The 24,021-nt window shown below is 43.3% G+C and overlaps 1 protein-coding gene across 3 annotated transcripts in view; it reads left to right on the forward strand.

Moving 5' to 3' along the window:
- The window catches only part of CADM1 (cell adhesion molecule 1), a 158,881-nt gene that overhangs the window by 30,841 nt on the left and 104,019 nt on the right, over positions 1-24,021 (forward strand). For 2 of the 3 annotated variants that reach the window (XM_090123485.1, XM_090123486.1), the window contains exon 2: positions 8,795-8,951. The exons of the other annotated variant lie outside the window; for it this stretch is intronic. In XM_090123485.1, the coding sequence (XP_089979611.1) occupies positions 8,924-8,951 (28 nt within the window). In that variant the 5' untranslated portion in view covers positions 8,795-8,923. The remainder of the gene's footprint in view (positions 1-8,794; positions 8,952-24,021) is intronic. 3 annotated transcript variants of the gene reach the window in all.

Genomic DNA, 24,021 nt, shown 5'->3' on the forward strand with positions numbered 1-24,021 from the left:
GATGTTTCCCAAGTTTAAATACAAGGTCATACATATTTAATACATCTGACATAACCGTGTTATTCTGTACTTAAATGAAAACAGACCGAGTAAGAAGTTGCATGCATAGTGAGAAAGATAATATGCAGCTCAGGGCTGGTTGTTTTCCAGTGTGTGTGTGTTGGCCCCAAGGCATTGAGGCATATAATTTGTAGTGCAGAAAAGTTATTTACCTTGAAGCGTGTTTGTGAACTTCTGTTATCCTTACCTAGTTTAGTCATGTCTGTTTCTGAAAACATTTGTGTTTAGTTTCAAAGCATCTAATGCCTGTAGCAAAATTCTGCAGTTAATTGCCTCAATATATAGCACAAGGAAAATGAAGTGTTACAAGAAGATAGCTGTAGATAGAGGGGTTGAGAGAAGAACCTCAGGGCATCTGCCTATGAGCAGATATATGTAAAAATACTGAATTTTGAACTTCTGACTTCAGGTGTTTTGTGTAAAAGTGTTTAAATACTTTTTGTATCAGATTTGATCTTTTTTGAGGCACGGAACCTTTCTGTGGTTGGCAGAGCTCCTGTAACATATTTCTTTTTAAATAATCTCTGAAGTTGTCAAGTGCATTTGTACAAAAGTGCTCGATGGAAAGCTGCACAATTTGTTCAGGCAGTGGCATAGAATGGTTTTTTTCAGTGGAAATGGAATTGGCTTTTTGAAACTCTTAATGTTTAGGAGGAGGTTTGACGTGCGAACGCTTGCAGAAGTGCAAGCACAGCTGCTTCTTGGTTAGTTTTCCCAAACACTGTGAAAATACACAGTGCAGTCTGTTTTCAGGTGTAATCTGTAAGTTGAACCTGGAGAGTTAGTCCTAAAATACAAAATAGAAACTACAGGGGTGTGAGCCTTGTTTTTTCGAGATGTTTGTATCTCAACTTTCACAATTTGTCTGCCCCCTCCTCCCTACCATGTGTTGTCATCGTGATGGATGAATTTTTTTTGGCTACTGGTTCCAGAGTTGTTTTGACTGAGTAGGAGCATCCTGACACACAAAATGATACCAGACTGCAGCTGAGTCATCAATGATTGAACTAGTTAGATTATCACTTCCTACACAGGCTCTCTGAAGTTGTCCTCAGAATCCAAATGAAGGGAACTTCATTGACAGTGGGAAGAGCGCTGAAGACTTTGATGTGATAGTGTGTGTGTGTGTGTATATATATATGTGTGTGTACATAAAATTCTTGTCCATTTTTAAATATCACATCATGGGCAACCCAAGAGATCCATGCGTTCCTTGCAGGTGGCTTTGCAGACCTTCTGTGCATTGCAGAATGTGTGTTTTCTAAGCACTGGAGATGACTTTGAAGATGAAAGATTCTTGGCTGGGACAGATGATCAGAAATTGTCAGATCCTGTAATCAGTGTGATCTGGTGCCTGATTTAATTGTTGGCAACCCTGCCATGATGGGGTGGTTGGAACTAGATGATCTTTGAGGTCTCTTCCAACCCAAGCCATTCTATAATATCAGCAAGCAAGCAGCAATGTTCAACAGGATGAACCACTTCACTGTAAATAATTCAGAGTTAAGAAATATAAGAAAAGCAGAGCACTGCTGACATATTTCATAAGTCAAGAAGATCTGGGCGGATGCAGTGAAATTCTTGTTTCAGTCTTGAGGTTCCTTCCCCAGTAAATGGTAACTTATGCTATTTGAAGGAGTCTTCAAATAGCAGAGTCCGTTTCTGACCCGAATAAGATGGATGAGAAGAGAAGAGCAGCAAGGACAAATCAGCTGAAAAATTACATTTTTTAAAAATAGATCATATTCTGCAGAACTGTGGCCTTTCTAGTAGGAAGCAGCAGCAGTGTCCAGGCTGATGTGGTTAAAGTTCAGTTAGTGGCTAAATGTTTTGCTGAGCCTAGGACTTAATGAGGTGCCGTTTTGGGAAGGTAGTTATGCTTGCCGACACGAGCCCATGGTGAAGTGTACCTTTAATAAGAAGTGTCACTTGTCAAAATAAATGAGCAAGATTTTTATTGCATGTTCAGTCGCTTGTAAAATTTGCTAGTCTGCAGTGGCTCTTAATCATTAATGTGAATTAGCCAGGTTCTCCTGTAGTTTAATTACTAGTATGTCATGTTTACATTCTCTCTTGATGAACTAATGGTTACATTATATGCACGGTTTCGTAATAGGCAAAATAAAAATACAAAAGATGAGTGTAGATGTGTAAAGTGCTTGTTCTGCAGAAGACTGAGAGATAATTGCAGCTGGGGATGGAAAGGAGGAAGGGAATGCAGGGTCACTGTGTCCAGTCCTGTGCTCAATGTGGAATGAAGAGCTGCCCTACCTCAGGGCACGTATCACCCTCATCCAGGGATTGCTGCTCAGTATTGGTGTGCCCATAGGGGGTGTCATGGTGATGCTGCTGTACCAAAATTTCCCTTGGATCACCTCTGTGCTCTGCTCATACCTGTTGTCTGCTTGGGATTCTGCTGTCTGTTGACATCATGTTGCTTGATGTTGTTACGTGATGTTCCATATTCACAGCCTGTTTCTCATGGCAAGGTTTAATTATTTTGACAAGCGAAAGCTTTCTATTGTTTCACGCTTCTTTGTTCCTTGAGGATTAATGAGGAAGTTGGCAGAGAATTGACCAAAGATGCAGACTTTTGAAAGGGTTTTCTTTCCCTGTATGATATTCCTTACGGCTTTTCAATAACCGAGAGAGCTTCGAAGCTGTGTCACTCTGTGGAAACGATGGATGTTAATTGTTTGACTCGGTTTTTATAAGACGACTGAGCTACAGTATTTAAACAGAGTGGCAGGTGGAGCAATAGATAACATTAAACTGAAAGTCACTGCGAGAGATGTACTCCTACAGATTGTCTGAAATTCAGCTGTGGCTTTACTCATCTCTTTAGCTGAGTAAAGCAGAGCCAGTGACTGAGCCTGGGGAGAGATGCTGGGGGAAGTGCAGCCTGGCCTGGCTCTATGGGCATCTGCCAACGCACCCTTCTGGTGGCAGCAGTTCCACCTCCTCCTCTTTCCTTGACCTCTCGCTGAAAATGAAATTATAAATTACTGAAAAAAAACTGATAACTGAGTCATGCTGTGTGTTGTCAAGGAGACAAATAAAGCCCACTGAGATCGTAGGAACCGTACTGAAGAGACAGGCACGTTTCCTGTTGGTTGTAGAAGTGAGTGGTTTGAGATGCTCAAGTTCTCCAGATGTGATGTACAGCTGTTGCCTGAACAATATAGACTTCAAAATGACGTACCCAAACACAAAAAGCAAACTTCCTCCTGCCTTTCTCTGTGCTCCCAGGGAATTCTCTGTTTATGTTGGCAGTGCAGGTTTCTAAGTAGCCGCGTTGGATAATGACTGTGCGAGGAGAGACAAGATGTGCAGAGGTCGTAATTGGACAGGAAATAACATTTAAGAAGTGGGAAATCAAAGATGCTTTCCATATGGAATAATAGGTAATCAAGCTTTTAAATGCAAGGACTGCCTGACTGCTTTTTTGGGCACAAAGTGTTCTGCAAATCACCTGTAGCAGTGAAATAGCAGCGTGGCCTTGAAATGATTAGATAGGAAATTAGACTTAGTGTCCAGCATTCATTTCCTACTTTTATTTGTTTTGTACACATTGTTGACTTGCAGCTGAGAGGATCCAGATTCAGACGTGGTGGTTTGTGAGCACTTTGCGCTGCTTTCCATCGCTCTAAATGTGAGCACATGCTGTGCTGTGAGCCCGCTTTGCTTTGAGCTCGTGCCTGTGCACAGCGGTGCCGGGTGCGTGTTCCTGCTGTGCGTGTGTCTGCAGGGCTCTGGGAAGGGACCCACGGCTCTTCTAGGAATATTTATTTCTGGATTTACTTGCATGAATGGATCCGAATGATTTCCATAATACTACCTTTGGTAATTCCAGGACTTGAGCAGTTCTTACTGGTTTTAGGTGAAAGCTGACGAGGTGAAAGCAGTTAATGCTGCTGCAGCTCCTGGTCCCAGGCTAACCCCAGGGTTGGATTCTGTCGTGCTGCCTTTATCATGGTCAGGTCACTTTTTTCTACTGCTGAAGACTGAAATACAGGGCACGAAGTAACTCCAGGACCTTAAGCTTTGTGTGAAGCCATTACAAACAAATCTGAGGATGGAGTACGGGTTGCCTGCATCTCTGAGCGATGGGCAGTCAAGCTGCTTCACGTTCAGATATATCTCTGCAGTTTGCTCAGGTGATGCTGAGGATGGTTTTACACTCATACACCTGCCTTCTGACTCAGGGCTCGGAAGAATCCAGATGCCTCCCCATCAGTGTGTCTGCTTAAATTAGAGGTGACAAATTATTGATAATTAGCATCGTTGTTTTTTTTTTTGTTTCACCACTGCAAAATGTGAATTTATAAAAGGCAATTTATTTTTATCTTTGGCCTCAGGAACTCCAGAGCAGTTGTACTTATTCTTAATTGCTTGTTTTATGGGTGGAAATTAGGCTGTAACACAAACTGCAGTGTGAGGAGTCGCAGATAGAATGCTTGCAGTGTCGGAACAGCGAGGAGGAAAAACTGGTGCTGGGGTTTGCCTGATACTTCACAAATTCCAATTTTTATTAAGTTTAACAATGCAACCATTTCCAAGCATTCTATAACTAAATATAGTAATGAAATTTTATTTGAAGTCAGGAACATTATCCAGATATGACTTGATGTGTGTAAGATACTGCACATCAATGGAGTGGTACAGATTGTGTTAAATGGGCCTGAAATAATCTTCGGGAAAGAAAATCGTTTTCTATTCTTCTTGACACAAAGTGTTTGTCACAGATACGCGTTCTTATCCGCATCTTGTTAGTGAAATCATTATACTTTTCATTACAACTTTTATGCAAATACGCTGGTTTTCCTTGATTAGGTTTGCGCGAATACGCTGTAATTGCAGGCTGAGGTGTTATTAATGTGTAACAATTAAATATGAAATTACGATGTGTAATTACAGCTTGAAGAAAGTGTTGTAATAGCGCACGCACCACGCTGACTTACAGGCAGGGTGTTGCCCACGGGAGATAACAGCTCTGATGTTCTGCACATTTATCCTAACAAATCTTCTTGGCAGAGGAGCATCCTCGAGCAGAAGGAGCCGTTCTGGCTGGGGATGTGTGGGATTAACCCATGCCCTGTGCAGGAGCTCAGGGCATAGGAGGGCAGCGGGGGGACGTTGCTGCACCATGCACAGCTCCCCCAAAGTCTCTACTGCTGAATGTTGGATTTTAGGAGTGAGGACCCTTCCATCCCTTCTCCAGCTCAAGGATACGTTGCCTTGGGGACTTGATGATCCTCAAGTGTGCTCTGTTTGATGTATCCCTAGGAATACACCTCCTCGTGGTGGAAGGACTTGGTGCCCGGTAGGGAATTGAATTTTTAGCTTTGGACTGATGGTGTAATGCACTGATTCTGCTGCAATTTGGATGTATGAATTTATATGGGTGAGTCTGTGCTTAAAAGGTGCTCTCTGCTTTCCTGTATGGTCCTCTATAGGTTAGTAGGACAAGGGGGAATGGCTTTAAACTAAAAAATTGGAGATGTCAGTTAGTCATTAGGAGGAAATCCTTTCCTTAGAGGGCGGTGAGGCACTCAAGGCTAGGTAGGATGGGGCCCTGGGCAGCCTGGCTGGTGGGGGGCAGCCCTGCCCATGGCACTGCATGGGCTTTGAGCTCCCCTCCGGCCCCAGCATTTCTGTGATTTTTTTTTTCCCTCCTGTGTTATAGAATCATAGAATCACAAGGTTGGAAACGACCTATAAGATCATCTAGTCCAACTGTCTTCACGTTACCACTGCTACCACAAGCTACTAAGCTGTATCTCGCAGCTCCTCATCCAGACAAATATGTGTATGTGAGGAGAAGCTCCATGCTCAGGCTGTGGCACTGCTGGAGGTCCACCAGAGCTCATGCTGAACCCTTCTCTGCTGCTTAAGCACCTGCTGTGAGCTGGGGCTTTGCTAGAGAGAGTGACTTAAGGGCAACTCTTCAGCCATGTCCTGAGGATGTGTGGCGTGCTCCTTTTACCTGGCTCTAGGACAGCTGGTTGGTTATGTGTATCTGGAGATGAGGTCTGTTTTCCTTTTGGTACGTTTTTGCTCTGATGCTCTGAGGATGATTTTGCTTTAGCTCCTTTCCATTGAAGTGTAGGCCAGGCAACAAGAACGCCTGGGGGGTACATCTTGGAGAGGGCTACCACGAAGCAGATAAAACAGTAATACTTCTTCTGCTGGGAGAATACCAATGAGGGACTGGAAGAACCTGCTTAACTTCAGTTTTATCTGTACTAAAAAAGTAACTGAGGAAGAATACAGATCGGGCACAGTTAAAACACACCTCATATCTGCATTGCAGTGAGGACTCGAGCTAATGGCTGGGGGATCTCAGATAGGAGTGGGAAGAAGGTTTGAGGTGATGGGAACTGGCTGATGGTATCCTGGTGCTGCCCTGCGTGAGCACAGAGCTGGGGGCATGCAGGTGGGAGGATGGCTGTGTCCTGGTGTGGTGTTGCTTTGTGGCCTGCAGCTGTGCATGTGCTCCTGCTGTGCATGCACAGGGGTCTGTCCTTGCTGTATGACTTCTAGCAGAGCTGCTACAGAAAGCAGATAGATCCATTATGCGATGTTAACTCAGGGCTGCTGCAATTGGAGTTACTGCAGCTCTTCTGTCCTCAAACGAGTTATTTTTCCTTGGTGAGCTCTCTGCAGTGAAGTGTTGCTCTTCTGTGTGCTGTCTGTGTTGAGGATGCGCAGGACACACTCTGGGGAAACGTAGGCAGAGTTAAAATCGACCTCCAGGATTTGTTCTATTGAAATTGATAGGAAGAAGCATCCCAGTGGCTGCCTTCCCAAATGCATTAATAAATTAAACCCTTTGCTTCAGTGTCTGGAAGCTCCACGTGGAGGTATGCATTCAGTTGTCTTAGTGCTGGAAAAGTGCAAAATCCCTTCAGGTGGTTCCTTTTGTGCCCTCCCTTGGCCTTGCTATGCTGTCCATCTGCATGATGCTCAGATGCTGTTTGCATTCCTTCTCTTGCCTGCTGGAACATGTGTGCCCTTTGAAGTTTTACATCTCTGGAAACTTTTTTTCCAGGCACCTTATTATGTCTGGTTTAATTTCTGTTAATCCACTTGTGCGTGTGGTTTATGAGTTCTAAATGATGGGATTTTTTTCCTCTGTGTGACACTTTGCTGCGTTTTCAGTTGGCGCTGGCAGAAAGAATACAAAAATAAAAATGAAAAAAAAAGAAGAGAATCGGTGACCTCAAGGTGCTTGCTGGAATTCTTCTCCTGGAAAAAGGCCAGAAGAGCTTTTCCAGTGGATTCAAGGTCAAGTTGGACCTTGAGCTATAGATGTCCCTGTTTGTTGCAGGGGAGTTGGACCAGCTGGCCTTGAAGGGTCACTTCCATCTCAGTTGATTCTATGATGAAGTATTGAGACACTTCAGACACAGTTGAGATACTGAGGATATCCATTTCTAGCTTTGGGAGGATTGCAAAGGGTTTGTTTCTGCTTGTCGGAGCCCCTCCTGTGGGAGGAGGGATTCAATGTCAGCAGTTGTAGAAATGCACTTTGGGAGAGATCTGGGTGTAATTAAAGATGCGTTGGCAAGGGCATGTATTTAAATGGCTTTGCTTTTTTCGTGGCATCCTTATTACAGCTACAGGGACACCTTGGCTTCCTTTGTTTTTGCTTTGGAGTTCGGTTTTTCAATCAGCTGACGTGCAGCAAGAGCTTCTCTTGGAGGGGAAGGGCAGCCCCTGTTTGTTGCCTTCCTGCTGCTTTGCATCCCAGAGCACGAGCTGTGCTGGGATTCCTAGCACAGAAACACTGCTTGCTGCCTTAGCTTGGAGAAACGAGTTATTGTGCCGGCAAGAATTGTTTGAAGAATTAAAATTGACCCATTTCCTTCAGGCGCAGTGAAGTTAATACTCAAGAGTGTTAACATCGTAGGAGTGATTTGAGAAGTATTATTTGTCAAATCCCTGAGCTAATATGTATGTAGGTATAAATAAAAAGGCCTCAAAGGTTGTTTCAGTATTTATTAACCTCTCCTCTTCTTCAGGGGCCTAACTTGGCTGCTAAAGCTTGGCCAAGGCTTTTAGCTAGCAGTGTGGATGCTGTTTCCCAACGTTCTAAAGCATCTTCCAGGAGGAAAAAAAAAGGATGTGTTAACACCTGTATGAGAAGTTTCATGGCTGTTGTTGCATGCTCTGCCCTCCTCTTGTTAAATGGAAGGAACGTGGAGATGTGGCACTTGAGGATGTGCTTGGTGGACATGGTGGGGATGAGTTGGGGTTGGATGTGGTGATCTTGGAGGTCTCTTCCAACCTGTATGATTCTGTTTCTAACTGGTATCGTGTGGTGAACACTTCTGTCTGCTAATTCATGGCTGTAGTCATACATCTGGACATAAACAGGGAACTTCCAGAGGCTGTGGGTAGAGTTCCTCTTGTTTCTTTGACAACAGCACACCCTGAGCAGCAGCTGGCTTTGGGCTGAGCTCCAGCTGAGGTGGTACCCATGCAGCCATTGGAAAACGTGTGCATGAGAGCTCAGGACAGACCTGCTGCTGGGAAGCATTAAGTCACAGATAACATCACGTTTAGCACCTTTCATTTTTCTGTGATGTTACTTGAAACTGGGGTCTATATTCATTGCATTTTGATACTACAGAATAAAAGCACCAAATGAAACTTTTCATTCCCTAGATTTTTTTGGATCTAACTTGCTACATTTGTACTAAATTGATCTTTTTCTTCCCATTTTCTTTAGGTAAGTGGACGCGATTTGAGTGTTAATGTTCTGCATTGGACAACTGCTGAGTCACTGAAACCGTAAGCCGTGTGCCAGCTGGGAGATGCTCCATGCAGTAGTGAGTCCAGAGGCGATGGACCAGCAGAGATGTGGTGTCCCTGCAGCACAGAGTGGGGTCAGCACATGTTGGTTGGAGACGCCACTCCTGGGTTACAGGTTTTTGTCCTTTTCTGGTATTATCCCAGTGGAGTGAGGAAAAGAGAATTTGAGCTCTTCCTTGTCTATTCCTGTTGTAAAAATGCATTTAGCCTTTGCTGTGTGCTGATTTTTTTTTCCTGATTTTTCTTTTTTCTCCATAGTATATTTACAATTGTTACTTGCTCCTCATTTACAAATGCAGTTTGATTCCTTGGCTTGGGAATGTTCTTCAGCTTAGTGTTGAAAGGGAGTGTGAGGTAAAGGCAGGGAGGGATTTTTTTTTATTTATTTATTTTATTATTATTTTTAAGTAATGCTTAATCTAGAATTAAATTCAGAAGAGTGCCTGGAGAAAATAAGATCTCTCTGATCAGATTCTCTGAATACTTTTTGTCTTATCTAATAAGCAGGAGAAGCCAGTAGAGGGAATTATATGCTGGAAGGGGAATTTTAATAGCAACAGATATGCAAAGAGGAAAGTATCTCAAGTGAGCAGAGAGTACAGGCTGGCAAATGATGGATCTTTTCTCTGCTTGAAAAATGCAACTTTTTGTGGTACAAACCTGAAGCCCAGCCTTTCTCTCTTAAGCTAGAGAAGTCTTACCAGCTCCCTTGAGATTTTGGGGTTGTGAGAATCTGAAGTCCTTCCCTGCTGATGTGGGAGCCTCCAACTAGAAAGAGAGGTATACCAACTGCTGCTTTATTGTCTGTAGCACAGTCAGTTCTGATTGTAGAGGCCTTGGTTATTTGTTTTGCAACCCTACTTTGAAGTACCTGACTGTTAATTAAAAGTTGTCTTGGTAAAGGAAGAAACTTAAACTTGACTGTCCTGTGAGTGATGATTTCAGTTGAGTTATAGGAGAGGATGCTGCCTCTTAATGGTGGTGCAGACATGGTCAGGTCTGAAGTCAGGTTTGTTTCCTTCTGTTACTGATGGCTGGGCACATTACAGCAGAATACGAGCATCTCATAGTGGGTGTTAGCTGCTCTCACTACCTTCTTGTCTGAGAACCCAGTTAAATAATACAGAATTCTGTCTGATTTCTGGAGGTGGTATTTCAGGAGATGTGTGCTGGGGGCAGGGCTAGCAGAAAAACCCGGGGTGCTGGCAGATGTGCTGTCAATAAATTGGAGGAGGCAGAGAGCTGAGAGCTACGGGCAGCTGAGGAGCCATTCGGGGTCACTCACTTTTCATTGTACTGCAGCTAATTCCAGTTAAAGCAGAAAGCATTTTCTGTTTGTTTTTTTAAGTAGAAAATATGAAAAGCTTTAATTTCTTGTGGTGACCTGCTCAGAGCTGGGCAGTTGAGTCCCATTGTGCAGAGCTCCACATTAAAGTAATGCAAACGATGGGTCCAACAGGTGGTTTTCTGGGGGGGGGGGGGGGTGATAAAGTGAAGATCTGGATGAGCATCCCTCTTTGCCTGTGCAGCTGTAGGCACCTGTCTTTTGTGTGTGCGACCAGACGTGTGGAGAGTCCCTTAATGAGAAGGGGAAAATGGGAATGAGAGCAAACGAAGTTATCGTTCCAAGCAGGACACACTTAAGAAAAAAAAACCAAAAAAACCAAGAGAATATACTTGGGTAATGTGTTAGAATCCCATTTTTGAGCAATAACACCCTCGTCGTTGTATTCAAACACTGAGATAAATGCATCAATCTAAATTCATGATTTTGGTTTTTTCGTACAGTTGCTAATTATTGAACATAACTAGCTTATTCATAATTTCTTTTCTCCTTCTGCTTGATAGCCTTAATCCTGTATTTGTGCGGCTGTCATTCCCATGGTAACAGACTAGTGTCTGAAGCAGAAGATTATTAAATACAGAATAGCACATTAAAATAATGTTAAGGTTCTGACTTAGAGACTTTCACATGGGGGCAAACTTCAAAAAAAAAAAATAAAAAGAGAGAACATTTTTACAAAACGCAATTTACTCTGCCTGTAATGTTCTCTATTCCCACAGCTATTACTGAAGAGATTTGTTTGAGTAACAGCCTGCTCCCTCACAAGCCATCTTCTGCTTTGCAGAGAAATCCTAATCTTATGTTTATGTCGTCAGTCTGTTTCCATGGGAACTTTGTCACCAATGTATCATGACCTCACAACAGGGCGGCAGAGGAGGAAAATGTAGGTTGAGAGGCAGTATTAAAAATGATTATTTAAAAAAAAAAAGCAATGTCAAGCTTTAGTAGATGGAACAAAACAAAATAGAGAGAAGGGAAATGGGGTTGTCGTGCACTTAGCTAGAAGCTTCTATATGTATATGTGCACAGCCACGTTTATCTTGTCTCCTAATCTTACTTTGCAGAAACTTTCCTATAAGGACATGTCAGTGCTATAGCTCTGTTTATCCCATTGGGTTCATGGCAGCATTGAGCATCCAAGGCTGCATCAGTACACAGCAAAGGTGAACATGGTTTCCTTCAACTTGATACTGGCTGCTGCTGGGCAGTGGTGCATTCCTCTTTCCTGGAGAAAGTGCACCCGTTGGTGTCAGGAGCACAGAGGCAGTCGTAAGACTTCGTGTGATCCTTCTCAGAGCTGTCAGTTAAGGCTTGGTGTGGGTGATTCTGGTGTTCACCAAGGCAGCGTGGCTCCCAGCAGTGAGGGGTGTCACCATGTTGGTGCACACCCATCACCAAGGGGCACCACTGTGCTGTGTGTACATTCATATCACCATCAGGTGTCACCATGTTGGTGCATGCACACGTCCTGATGGGCACCACCATGTTGTGTGTGCTCGTGTCACCATGGGATGCCACCATGTTGGTACAGATACAATTCTGTGCAGTCACTGTCCCTGGAGGTGTTCAAGAAAAGGGTGGATGTGGCACTGATGGACTTGGTGAGTGGGCAGCATTAGCAGTAGGTGGTTGGTTGGGCTGGATGATCTTAGAGGCCCTTTCCAACCTTTATGATTCTGTGGTTCTAGGCAGAGATCTCCAAAGGGAGGTTCTGCTTCCCATGCAGGAGGCTGTGTGCTGGAGCATGATGGAGCCTCTGGGATGTGCTGACTGATCTGTATGCCTGGCCTTGGAGCAAGGGCTTGTATCACCCTGCTTTTCAGCTCGGCCAATTCCTAAATATCAAGCAAGTAGCAAGCCAAGATAAAAATAGAGAGCCTGTGTACGGAAAGACGCAGCTGCTCAAACGTTATCTTCATTTCCAGGTGCTTAAAGCAGTGAAGCCACGTAGAGAAAGTGTGATTGTCTGCATACATCAGGTATTTTTAATGCATCCTTCATAGCACTAATAGATCTTTGTGCAGCTTGAACATCAATGAGTGCTACTGGCCACTCCAAATAGTAATGGATAGGTGAACGTTGGGCTCTGCAGACAGCTGATTTGTAGTGTGTGCTTCAGTATTCCTTTCCTCTCGTAAGCAGTTTCTCTCACTTCTAAAGAGCTTAAGCATTATTTTCCTCTTCAATTGGTAATGCTGCAAGAGTCGTGTGAGTACAGATTTGTGTTCTGCCTGCAACGTAAACCTTCTCTTCTTCATTTGCTTTGTTGGTGCTTTTCACGTGCTTTTTGGTTTTAACAAACAAGATTTTCCCCACAGATATTTAAAAAAAAAAAAGTAAAAAAAAAAAATGGAAAAAGGACTATAAGGAAACATTATCAGAGTATCTTGTTTTGCTCTTAGCCTTAAGAAATCTCTGACATCAAAAGCAAATAGCATTTGGTCTGCTCGGTTGTTTTGTACCTTTCCTTTGTTCCATTTGCAACATGTGCTGCCTAACTTTGTTTTAGTCTACAGCCTACGATGGCTTTACAAGACAGTTTTGTAAAATCAGAGAGCTGTAACGTTTCCTGCAATGGATTTTGATGTTTCTTCCATCACTGACATGTCCCTCTGGCTGCCAGGGGGAGTTTGAAAACTTCCGCTTGGATCGGAGCGTGCATCCCCTTGAGTATCCTTCATAGGTGCAGTTTAGAAGTGGGAAATGACAAAGTTAGCAGAAAAATATCCTTTGTAAGTAGGGCATCGTTGCTTCTTGTTGCTGAGCTGCTGTTTTGTAGCTGTTGTCTTGTGGCTCCCCCCCACCAGCCCTGCGCCTCTCGGGTAATTTATGACCCAGGCACTGAAATTCTATATTTGAGTGATATATTGAAAAATCCATTTGCTATCAATGACTTCCTTTAATATAAAGGGGAGTAGATTTATGGAAAGAGGAGCACTGGCATCACAAGTACCTGTTATCTCTGCTCTTTTAGTTCATTTGCCCCTAACCCGCGTTGCTGTGATCCAGGTGTGTTATTGGTGCTCTGGAAGATGAGCATTTGAAACTAAATTTCACTCTGGTTTCCACCTCCTGGGAGATAACCTGAGGATGTGGGGTTTCGGTTGCATTGAAACACTGAGGCGTATTCCTTTCTGTGCTGTGCCTATTTTTTAGTCTTTTCTTGAGCTTTTCCTATTGTAGGTAGCAGTGGAAAATTTGAGATGTGTGAATCGCAAAGCAGTGATTTTTGGCTTTTAGCTTGATTCTTTTCCTGCTCGTGTGGAAGGGGGGGAAAAAAAAAGAAGAGCTGGTGCTTTAAAAACGATGCAATAACTGCCTATGGGGATGTAATTCAAAGTTAGTGAAAGCCATGGTTGTGACATGAAACATGCAGTAGGTGGGTGAGGTGCTGTGACCAGGAGCTGAAGGTGGGTGATGGGAGATGATGGGTGAGAGCGGTGACTTCAGTGTCTCTGCAGCAGCAACTGTGGGTTGCGTGCCTATCAACAAATTATCTTCAAATCATCTTCTGTGCCTCGCTTTTCAATTCAACACTCATGGCAGCGTGCTAATCCCTGGGCTCCTGCAAATGCAAAAAGCTGTGGAGCAGTGAGGCAGGGCAAAATTAAATTGGCACCGGGGTTGTTTGGTTGAAGGGGACTGGAGATGACGTCTGAACTCAATGCAATTTGACTTCCAGAACAATTGAATTGTAGGTAAAAATATTTCATGACAAAAGGGGTAGAAAAGCTCTGAGGTTTGTAATGGAGTACTTAGCCTAAAATAATTTCAGTGGGTTTCACGGGAAGATTGCTTCCCACATTAATTGACTTGTACTTAAAAGGAGGATTGCTCCGAAGTAACGAGGCTCTATTTCAAGACATCTGAAGAGCTGCCCTGGGATATTTCCCAAAGTCTGGGAGGTTCAGAGGTTCAGCAGCTGTCGGGGAGATGCAGTGTGTACTTTCAAAAGGGAACAAGAATTAGATGGCAAATTACTGCGGTTTTGTTCGTTTTGATGAATTCTCCAAATTGCATGTCTAATTGTGCTCAATTATTGCAGCCTGGTGTAGATAGGTTAATAGTTTCTAGACGTTGATGTACACTGATTCCTTTCACAGGCTTGAGACAACAGTCAATGTATGAAGAATGACTAACTTTGGTTTACTGTCAATTGTTGGGGATGCTTTTTTTTTTTTTTTGCGTTTCTGCTGCTGTATTATTGGCAGCCTTTAAATTGATTCAATTTGGAAACGGAATGAGAAATTAGAGTGTACTTATGGTGGACGTGTTTCAACTAAATTATTAAATGAAGTGGTTGACTTTTCTATCTGAATTAAACCAGCAGAAAAACTATAATTAACTACTTCATTGACTGAGGAGAAGCTGGAAATTTGACGTAAGGCATTGACCTCATAGATTTTTCTTCTTCCCCAACCTGTGGAAGCCAGGGAAGGCTTAAACAGGGATAAAAGAGGAGACGGGTACATCTAATTTGCTTCCAGAAATAACAAAAGGTCTTCATTCTTGCAGATCTCTTCTGCTTTATTTCTCCTTTCCCTCGCAAAGGTTATCTGGCGGTTTCTGATAGTTGGCAGTGCAATGATCCTTGCAGCTTCTCTGGTATCGCTCACCCTTGTAAAGAGGTGCCTTTGGATGTGCCAGAGGCTCGGGCTCCTTGGGGGACCTTGCTGTGCTCTGACGATACAGCATGCAGTTTTAATTATGGCTCAGAGGGATGGGGGGAAGATGGGTTTCATTTCTTTCATAGGAAGGGCACATAGCTGCTCCGATGACAAACACTCTGAGGCTTTGCTGTGTGCCTGTGTAGCGAGTGCCCTGCAAAGTCACGTTGAATTTCTGAAGCTTATGGCAGAAGCAGGCTCGTCCCAGCACTGTGTGCCTTCTGTTTACCCCGCGTGATAGGAATGAAGTGCTCTGCCATTACAGAGTTCTGGTGTGGTGCACTTGGAAGATGCCTCACTAATATATACCCCCTGGTCTGTGTCTGTATGCTGCCACAGCAATTAGGTGGCACTGAGCTTGCTTTTTTGGACAACTGATGTGGATGGAGGAGGTTGGGCAGTGGGGAGGTGCACCTTGTCACAGCCCCTGCTTTTGCTGTGGTTTGTTTTTGCTATTACTGAGCATGGCTCTGCCCTCACCCAAAGTGCCCAGCTTTGTACTCTGCAGTGCTCTGCAACCCCACAGCAGGTCAGGAACCGTGGAGATGTGGCACTGAGGGATGCAGGTAGTGGGCAGTGTTGGTGGTAGGTGGATGGTTGGACTGGATGATCTTAGGGTTGTTTTTCCGACCTCACTGATTGTATGATTTCGTTGCAGTCTGACTTTTCTGTGCTCTCCTCATAGTCGTCGTTGGCTTTTCTTATAGAAAAGAAACAAAGCAGTGCAGCACCACCTCTGGTTTGGATATTTGCTTAACAAAACACGTGTGCTGCTTACATGACAGAATCAGCTTCTCCAGGAAGAGTCCAGCAAGGCTCAAATAAGACAAGGTGCTCTGTTCAAGTCTCTGGGATGTGAGCAGATGTCCTGCACCCGTTGTTAGGCTGGGATTCGACAGCTGCTCTGCTGCCAAATATGTTAAGTATGATGGGTAGACACTTACTTGGCACAGCTGCCCATTCCCGGTGAAATGCTGGAAAATGCATCGTATTCATATCTTGTGAAAGCAGCGTGTAATAAGTGGTTGGTGAGAACCCATAGAAACAACCACTGCAACACTTACCCCCAGCTCCACAGGGCTGCATAGCTTTGGTTTACAGATAGGCAGATGGAGATGTTTGTAGGTGGAAAAACCAAGGTTTGGGAGTGTGTGGCATCTCGGTATCAACCAGTGATGTAAACCAGCGATTATGCAGTAAATCCTGCTATATGAAGTATCACCAGCTGTTCATTACAGAAGAGTACATCATTGTTATCTGAATAGCAGGCGTTTTTCTTTGCTTTATTTGCATGCAAAATAACGTACGCTTCCTTGAAAGCTGGATGCATGTGGATCTGTATCACACAACAAACTGAGAAATGAAGGATCACATTTTCTTAGCAATACGTGCTATGCTGCTGTGGTACTTAGAGCCCCTTTGATCTAGGAAAATATTTGCTTTTTATCAAGACTATCCAAGTTACTTTCCTAATATGAAACCATATAAGCCATGTAAAAGCGGATTTCTTGGCACTGCGTGGCATTAGTAATTAATTTTTTTGTTGTTATCGTACAAATGCATTTTATTTCCTATCTGAAGCATTCACCTAAATATATAAAGTGATATTACAGCCTTTATTAAGTTCATACTTAAAGGTTTCACTGGGGACTTAATGGGGTGCGTGCTCTATTTTGCAACGAGGACAGGTGTGCTAAGTACATTTCCATTTGCAGAATAATAAAAACAGAATGCTTTTTAATTATTATTTATGCTAATTGTCTTATTTTTAAAATCAGCTCAGCCAGCCCAGCCTGCCTGGATGCTGGTGTGCTGCTGAAGGTTCCTCACTGTAATGAAAACCCCTGGGTGACCTGAGGGAGCGATGGTTTAGTTCTGCCAAGTGAAATTCTTGTAAGCCTTGTATGACACTGTGTGGGTCTGCTGAGCTCGTTCACATATCCCTGTCTTATACATGGCGACTTCTTTAACCTTATCTATTTTTAATCATGCTATACTGCAGTAAGTATATATGATAGCCTGATAGCCAGCTTGGTGGGAGAAGCTAAAATCACTCTGAATACAGGTTTGCTGTAAGGTTTCTGAGAGCAATAATGGGATGCATTTGAGGTATGCTGTTACAAAAAGGTGAGCTATCCATCAAAGGCGCAATCTTGGATTTGAGTCTTCTATTTAGATTAAGCGTGTTAAGAAAGATGGATGGCAAACGTGTTTCAGCAGCATTGTCCCCCAAACCAGAATGAAATGTAAAGACGCTTGAAGGATTCAATTACGTTAGCAAATAGTGTGAACAGGAACTGGGTGAGAACGAAGGTCATAGGATAGTGGAATGCTAGCTTTAGATTTATGTCGTTTTAAGGTAAAAACATTATTTTCATTTACATTCCCATTCACACTTCATCCCCACAAGCTGCTTGTTTGGTGTATTTTATAAAGATATACCTCTTAGTTTCTTTGCCTAGTATTTTCATGGCACTTTAGATGCATTGGTATGGTTTTATGCAAGTTCCACCCCTAATTGATACTCATGTGAAATTCTGTATAGTTTTTAGGTTCTGGGTTTCTTTTTTTACCCTATTATATTGGGAATGGTCGATGTCACTCCCTTCTGGATCATGTGTGTGTTGTTTCTGCTGGGGAAGCACAGCTTTTGGGTTGCAGGGTGGTAGAGTGGAGAAGCCTGTTGGAGGTCCTCCAGTGTTTGCTGTGCTGATGGATTTCAAGTGCAACCAAATAGGCTGGAGTGCAGGTAAATACATTCAGTGCCTGGTTTTGGTTACAGGAACGAAAACAAGCACATTTGTCTCATCTTTGAGTATTCTTTTCTCGAAGCAAAGTTATGTCAACAGCTGGGAAGCTGCTGTGGCTGGTGGCTGAAAGGTGATGTTGGTATTCAGTGCCTTAGGCACACGATACTGGGAGAGGGAGGAAACCTGTCTGAGCTCTTGGTTGATTTGCACATCCACTGAAGAGCTCTATTTCTTATGTGCTGTCACACAACTGCAGTGGGCAGAGTGGCCCATGGCCATGGTTCCATCCTACAAGCTGTGTCCCAAGCTTTGCCTTCTGGTTCTAGGGGTGTCAGAGAAAGTTCTGTAGGTCAGCTTGGAATCAGCATGCTTGCAAGGGAAAAAAAAAAAAAAAAAAATTAAACTCGACTTCAAAGGACAACTCTGACACGGTCAATTAATAATTAAAACAGTTCTTTAATGAGCTATGCAATTACCTGTGTGTCCCTGGAGATGATGGTTTATGGTATTACTGCACAGTGCCCTTTCTTTAGTCATGGCAGATGACATCTGTAATTTAAAGCAGGCTAGACATTAAAGTGACAGAACTTTCATTAACCTTGTCTGAAGTTTGTTAATGACAAATGTCTCATAAAAAAAAAAAAAAGCTTTTGTCAAAATAGGAGTGTGGCAAATAGGAGCCTTTAACCCCATGGTTTGAGGGGTTTCTTTTCTGTTGGCTTGTATGGGAGAATCCTCATGATGTCAACAGAGGATGTTGGTATTGAGACATTTTGTTTCCTTCCCCATTGCCCCAAATTGGACAGTTCTGTGTCTGTGTGTTCTCCACCTACTTGTGCTCTTGTGCTTCTTGTACTGCTTTTGGCTTCTGTAGCAATCAGACCCAAAGCATGACTGCTTTGAGTTTGGTATGTCACATTGAAGAACATGTTCTGGGCATGGCAGGAAGGCTCCTGGAAGTAGAAATATGGCAGAGGGTGGGAGGTCAAGGCTACATCTGCTTGATGAGCTGCACTGCTGCTGAATTGCAGTCGGGTTTCCATATGTTTTCCCAGCTGCGAGGCACCAACCGCTGGCTGCTGTCGGGCCACTCTTAATTCCTGGTATCTCTGGCTGCTGGGAGCTGGGATTTGTGTAGGAAGGAGAGGCAGGATGTGAGGATGGTGCGTTTGTTTTCGTGCCATCTAGCAGGCAGCTCGTCTGGGAACGCTGAGATGCTTCCATAAATACCTTCTATATTGTAATATATTGGTGAGTCTGACAGCCTTAACTCCTCCAGCGTGACTCCTCTGACGCAGTGCTTTCCATTTGTGGTGCTGAGAAGTTAATTTGGTTTCCTCTGGAATCTAGATTAAAAACAGAAATTATCTGTTTGAATCACGGGCGACTTTGTAGGAAAGGGATCAGCCACGGCGAAGGCTGGTGGGGAGAGATGCATTAGTGAGGAGATTGCTTTGAAAAGGATAAGTCAGATCTTAACATCAGCGCTGAATATCAGGCTGTTTGGAAATGGAATTTTTTACAGAAGCAAAAGTGTTGTTGGAAAAAGCACTTTGTTTGCTGTTCTCTGTCTCCGGTATGAAACAGGTAGGAGGTGTTTTTCAATTATTTTCTTCAGGTGAACTTTTAAGAGTTCATAGCATCTCATTGGCATCCTGTTGCCTCGTACTTGGTTAAAGTGGATAAATTTTTCCTTCCAGTCCCGTGGGATTTAACAATCTATTAATACTGACTGCAGTATTTAGGAACTATATTTCGTGTAGAACAGTTACTTCTAATGTATTTTAAGATCATGAGACCTGTCTTTCATCTGCCAGAAGGAAATGTTATTTCCCATTTTAAATTAGCAATAAGGAATGCAAATGTCTGAATAAGGGTAACAATGTATTTCATGCCTTTCTATTTGTTGTGACAAATTGGATTTTAAAATCTTGCTTCTGCAAGAGCGCTTTATTTGCCCCGAGGAAGGGATTTGCTATACTTGTTGGAGCCCTCCACCATTAACATGTGTGCATGTGTACCTGTTTGCTTGTATGGATAGAGCAAGCATTTTCCTCCTCGTTGCTCCAGTTGGTCAGAGTTGGAGATGGGGGTACAGGGACAGGAGGAGTTACCTTCCTTTGGATGGTGGTTTGGTGGCAAGGCTGGGATGCTGTTGTTCCCTGCAGTGATTTTCACTAACCTTTAATGGTTTTCCATTTGTGCTAGTATATTTCTTGTTGTTAATGAGGGGCAGTCTCTGTATCTCATTTGCGTTCTCACCACTGACTTCAGTTCGTAAGGAGCAAAGGGCAATGACAGCAGCCTGCCGTTGCATCTTGCTCTTACGAGCTGAACGTGGCATGGATTTGTGTTGGTAAGTAGGCTCTATTTCTACTTAATGGATATTTTTGAGGTTCTAGGCCTTTCATGAGATTGCTCAAGACAAAATCACGTGCTTCTTTCCTTTTTGTGCTCTTAATGGAGATTTAAGCAGTGCAAATGGCACCTTCACGTCCTCCAAAGGTAATGGAGTGGGATGGATATGAGCCCCCTGCCTGCTGTTATGCCGTCTTACAGAGGCATTGCTAATTCCAGTTTTTCTTGCTCATCTTCTCAGCTTATGTTTCTAGCTGGTCTCTCATTGTCACGTGGTCACCACGGCATTGATTTGGGAAGGAAACAAAACAACGTGCTGCTAATGGAGTCGTTAAAATGGAGTAGTCCCTTCTTTCTGTATTCACTTTAATTTTGCCATTTTATCATTTTCCAGTTGAAAAAGCCATCTTCTCGGGTGAAGGACATTATAAGGATGTGAAGTTCTGTTTACTGTGTTCTCTTTTTTTATTTATGTCAGTCACTGTGTGTTGTTTTGTTTTTTACTATTCACAAGTCCTCGAGTTCGAATGCAGTCCATGGAAACATGAGGATTCCCATACAAATGTATGTTGCTCCTGTAAATCACTACTAAATAAAGACAAAGAAGATCCTATGGATTACTGTCATCGAAAATCAGAGGGAAAGGGCAGAGAGGAAGCCATGGACTACATTAGTGGTAGTGGGTTTTGAAGGCAGCTTAGATATACAGCCTTATACCTGTGCCTTGTCATTCCAGAAACACTCTTTAAATCCTCTGTACACCAAAAAAAAAGAAAAAAAGGAAACATCATTTCCTGGGTACCAGGTTGACCTTCTCCAGTACGAAGGTAGTGAACCTTTGTGGTTATTTAGTCAATTAGCCAACTAGTAATGGAGCTGCTGAAAGTAGATGGGGAATAGTGATTATGTGTATTTATCTAAGTAAAATGTAATGTGTATTCCCTGGATAAATGTATCATGTTGCCAAATTTTTGTCTACAAATTGCTAAAACTATTTATGCAAGCATGTTTGCAAATGCACATGACTCTGGGGACTGTGCTTTTGTGTAAAATAGCCCATTAATCTGAAGAGAACGTTTTAAATAGTTGGAGATGATTTATTTCTAAAAGCTTAGTTGCTCTGATGTAACAAGTAGCAGATGAGCAGATGTGCTGATACTTGTTCCTGTGTATGATAGATGGGCTTGGGAGGAATCTCAGCTTGCACTGCCATTGCAGTTCTGCATAATGTTGGTCTCCTGCAGTAGGGAGAGCTAAATTGTAAGGATGTTCACTTAGTGGGCTTTCTGGTGCACTGAAGTGCTGATATGCAAAAAGGCTGAGAGTGAGTATTAGGTAAACAGTTGAAAGTACTGGTGCATAGATGGCAAAAAAAAAAAAAGAAAAAACAAAAAACAAAACTTGAACAGCATTGGAAGATGGCTGTGTGCATCAGACACAGCTTCAGGAACTGATTGTATTGCAGAATGTTTGTCTTTGTAATAAATGTCCTCTTGAAATTGACTTGTATGTCTTGACAACTCTATTTAGTTAGCACAGAACAGTGGCTGCAGAGATGGGCTTGTGCCATGTAATACGAAAAGCAAAGATTAGCAGTAGGACAAGAGGAAATGGCTTCCAGTTGTACCGGGGGAGGTTCAGGTTGGATATTAGGATGAATTTCTTCTCAGAAGGAGCTGGCAGGCGCTGTGACAGGCTGCCCAGGGAGGTGGTGGGATCACTGTCCTGGAGGTGTTTAAGGAAAGGGAGGATAGGGCACATAGGGATGTGCACTGGCAGTAGGTGCACGGCTGGACCAGATGACCTCAGAGGTCTTTTCCAACCTTAATGATTCTGTGATTACATTTTGGTGAGTCTCGGGATGGAGGAGCTACTGAAGTTCTGCTGATTTAAGACAGCGTGTCCTAAGCTGGAAGATGACTTTCTGGTCTTCCAAAGCCATCTGGCCCCTGCCTGTGTGGCCTCGGCGAGGATCGAGTTTACCAATCCCGTTCCTGACTGGCAGTCATCGTCAGTGTGTTTTTAAAACAGCTGTGACTGCCTTAAGCAATCTATTTCAGTGGTTTTTATACTTGAATAAACCTACTGTGCTGTGGTTTCAACCTGTTGCAGCTTGCCAGATCTGTAATGCATATGCAGAACCGATATATCTTCCCTGACGACACCTCTGAGGAATCTGGAGACCATTATCTTTCCCCGCGTCCTCTCCAGCATGAGTGAGCTCACTTTGCTTAGCATTTCTGCACAGGTTGTGTCATTTCGGACAGCAGTGAGCCAAGTCAGTGCTGATCCAGCTGAGAGGAGACACCTGGTTTCTGCAGCTCTTGCCAGGTCAGTTTTCAGTCCAAGACTTCCCTGTCTGATCACTTCACCACTTCTTGCTGGTTGAGTTGATCTCTGGACCTGCCAGTAACATCAGGATGGCTGTTCAGGCCTTCTTGATAATATATGCCTGCGTGTGTGAAGAAGTGGCACTGCTTTGCTTATCAGGATGGTGGCTTGCTTTTAATTGCAGCTGGCTGTTGCATCATTTTGTTGCAGACCATTTGGCTTGCCAATGTTGAAGGAGGCTGAAGGAATGGGAACAGATTTGGTTTAAAAGAAGGTGAAATAACTAATGCACAGCTAACCTGTGATTACTGCTGCTCTTGGTGTTTTATAACCACAAAAATATCAAATGCTGTACAGTTCAGGACTTATGATGTTGGGGGGAAAGCAAGGTTAAATAGCATCTCACACCTTTCACTTCACATCTCATTATTCATTGCTAATAGAAGCCTGCACCATCTGTCTCCACGCAGAGCATTTGTGTGTGACAGGCATGGTAGATGTTACGAAACTTCCACTTTGAGATGTTTATTTATGGCTGCTCTGCTGTTGGCATCCCTGCAGCTCTTAAAGAAGAGACCACCAGCTCAGCTGCTATTGCACTTAACCAGTTGTGATGCTGTGGCTTGCTGTACGCTTTCTGGGCAATCAGGAATGGATGATGTTTCCTTTCCTCTTACATTCTGTTGACTTGTAAACAACCTCCCCAAAATCCTTATGGATTTTTGTCACGTATTAGAAGTGCTTATCCAGCAACAAACAGAGTATTTTTGCTGGTATCTCATAGGGTGGCTTTGCCATACTTCATTCCTTTGGTGCTGGACATCTGGCTGACACCCGGGTAGGAAGCAGAATACCTCAATGAGATTGCAGTGCTGTTGTGATCGTTCCAGCAGTGCCTTAGTACCTCTCACAGGTGGTATTCTGATGCCTGAGCTGAGCAGGTGGGACAAGCTGGTGCAGATGGTGCCCAGTCACCCCTGGAGGTGAACTGGGAAGGGAGGAGCGAAGGGCATTTCCCTGTAACGTAGTGTGCTCAGAACTCCCCAGAATGCCTTCTCTTTGTCTTCCTGCAGTTTTGCTGTAGAAATACTTAGAATATCAAATACCCATCTTCCCTGGAGGGAAAGAACTGCTGTGGGATTTTTATTTTTTTTTTATTCTTTTGTGTTTTCTTACTGCAGCAGTGAGGAAAAAATATCCGCTTGTTTCCATCAGTTAAATTGACGCTTGCAGAAGATTTAACAAATACTTCCTTTCCAATCATTTATCAGCTTTGTGAATTTGAGCAGTAACCGAATGGAAAAAAAACAAACACAAAGGGCTGTGTTGAGTAGAATTGCTCCCCATTCAGGTTTTGGTGATTTTGGTGGCTGTGGTGCAATTCAGCTCTGTCAGTTGTTTGCAACCCCTTCCTTCCCCAGAGGAGAGGGACTTTGTATTTCTGAATCAAACTTGCAATAGGTGAGTCAAAGATAGGAAAGGGAACAAAATTAACATGGTGCTTTTTTTAGTCTGTAAATAACTATAAACCTGGGCTCTTTGCTTTAAGAAGCAGAACAACCCTGCTGCAAGAAGCAGAGGCATACAAATTGTAAATAAGGGCTCCAGCTTTTGCTAGGCAGCACGCACTGCAGCTGGCATCACAAGGAATAAATGCGAGTGGTGGTGTATGGGAGCAGGGAGCTGTTTATAA

Source organism: Phasianus colchicus, chromosome 23 (assembly GCF_987193195.1).
Source record: "Phasianus colchicus chromosome 23, bPhaCol1.hap1.1, whole genome shotgun sequence".
NCBI lineage: Eukaryota > Metazoa > Chordata > Aves > Galliformes > Phasianidae > Phasianus > Phasianus colchicus.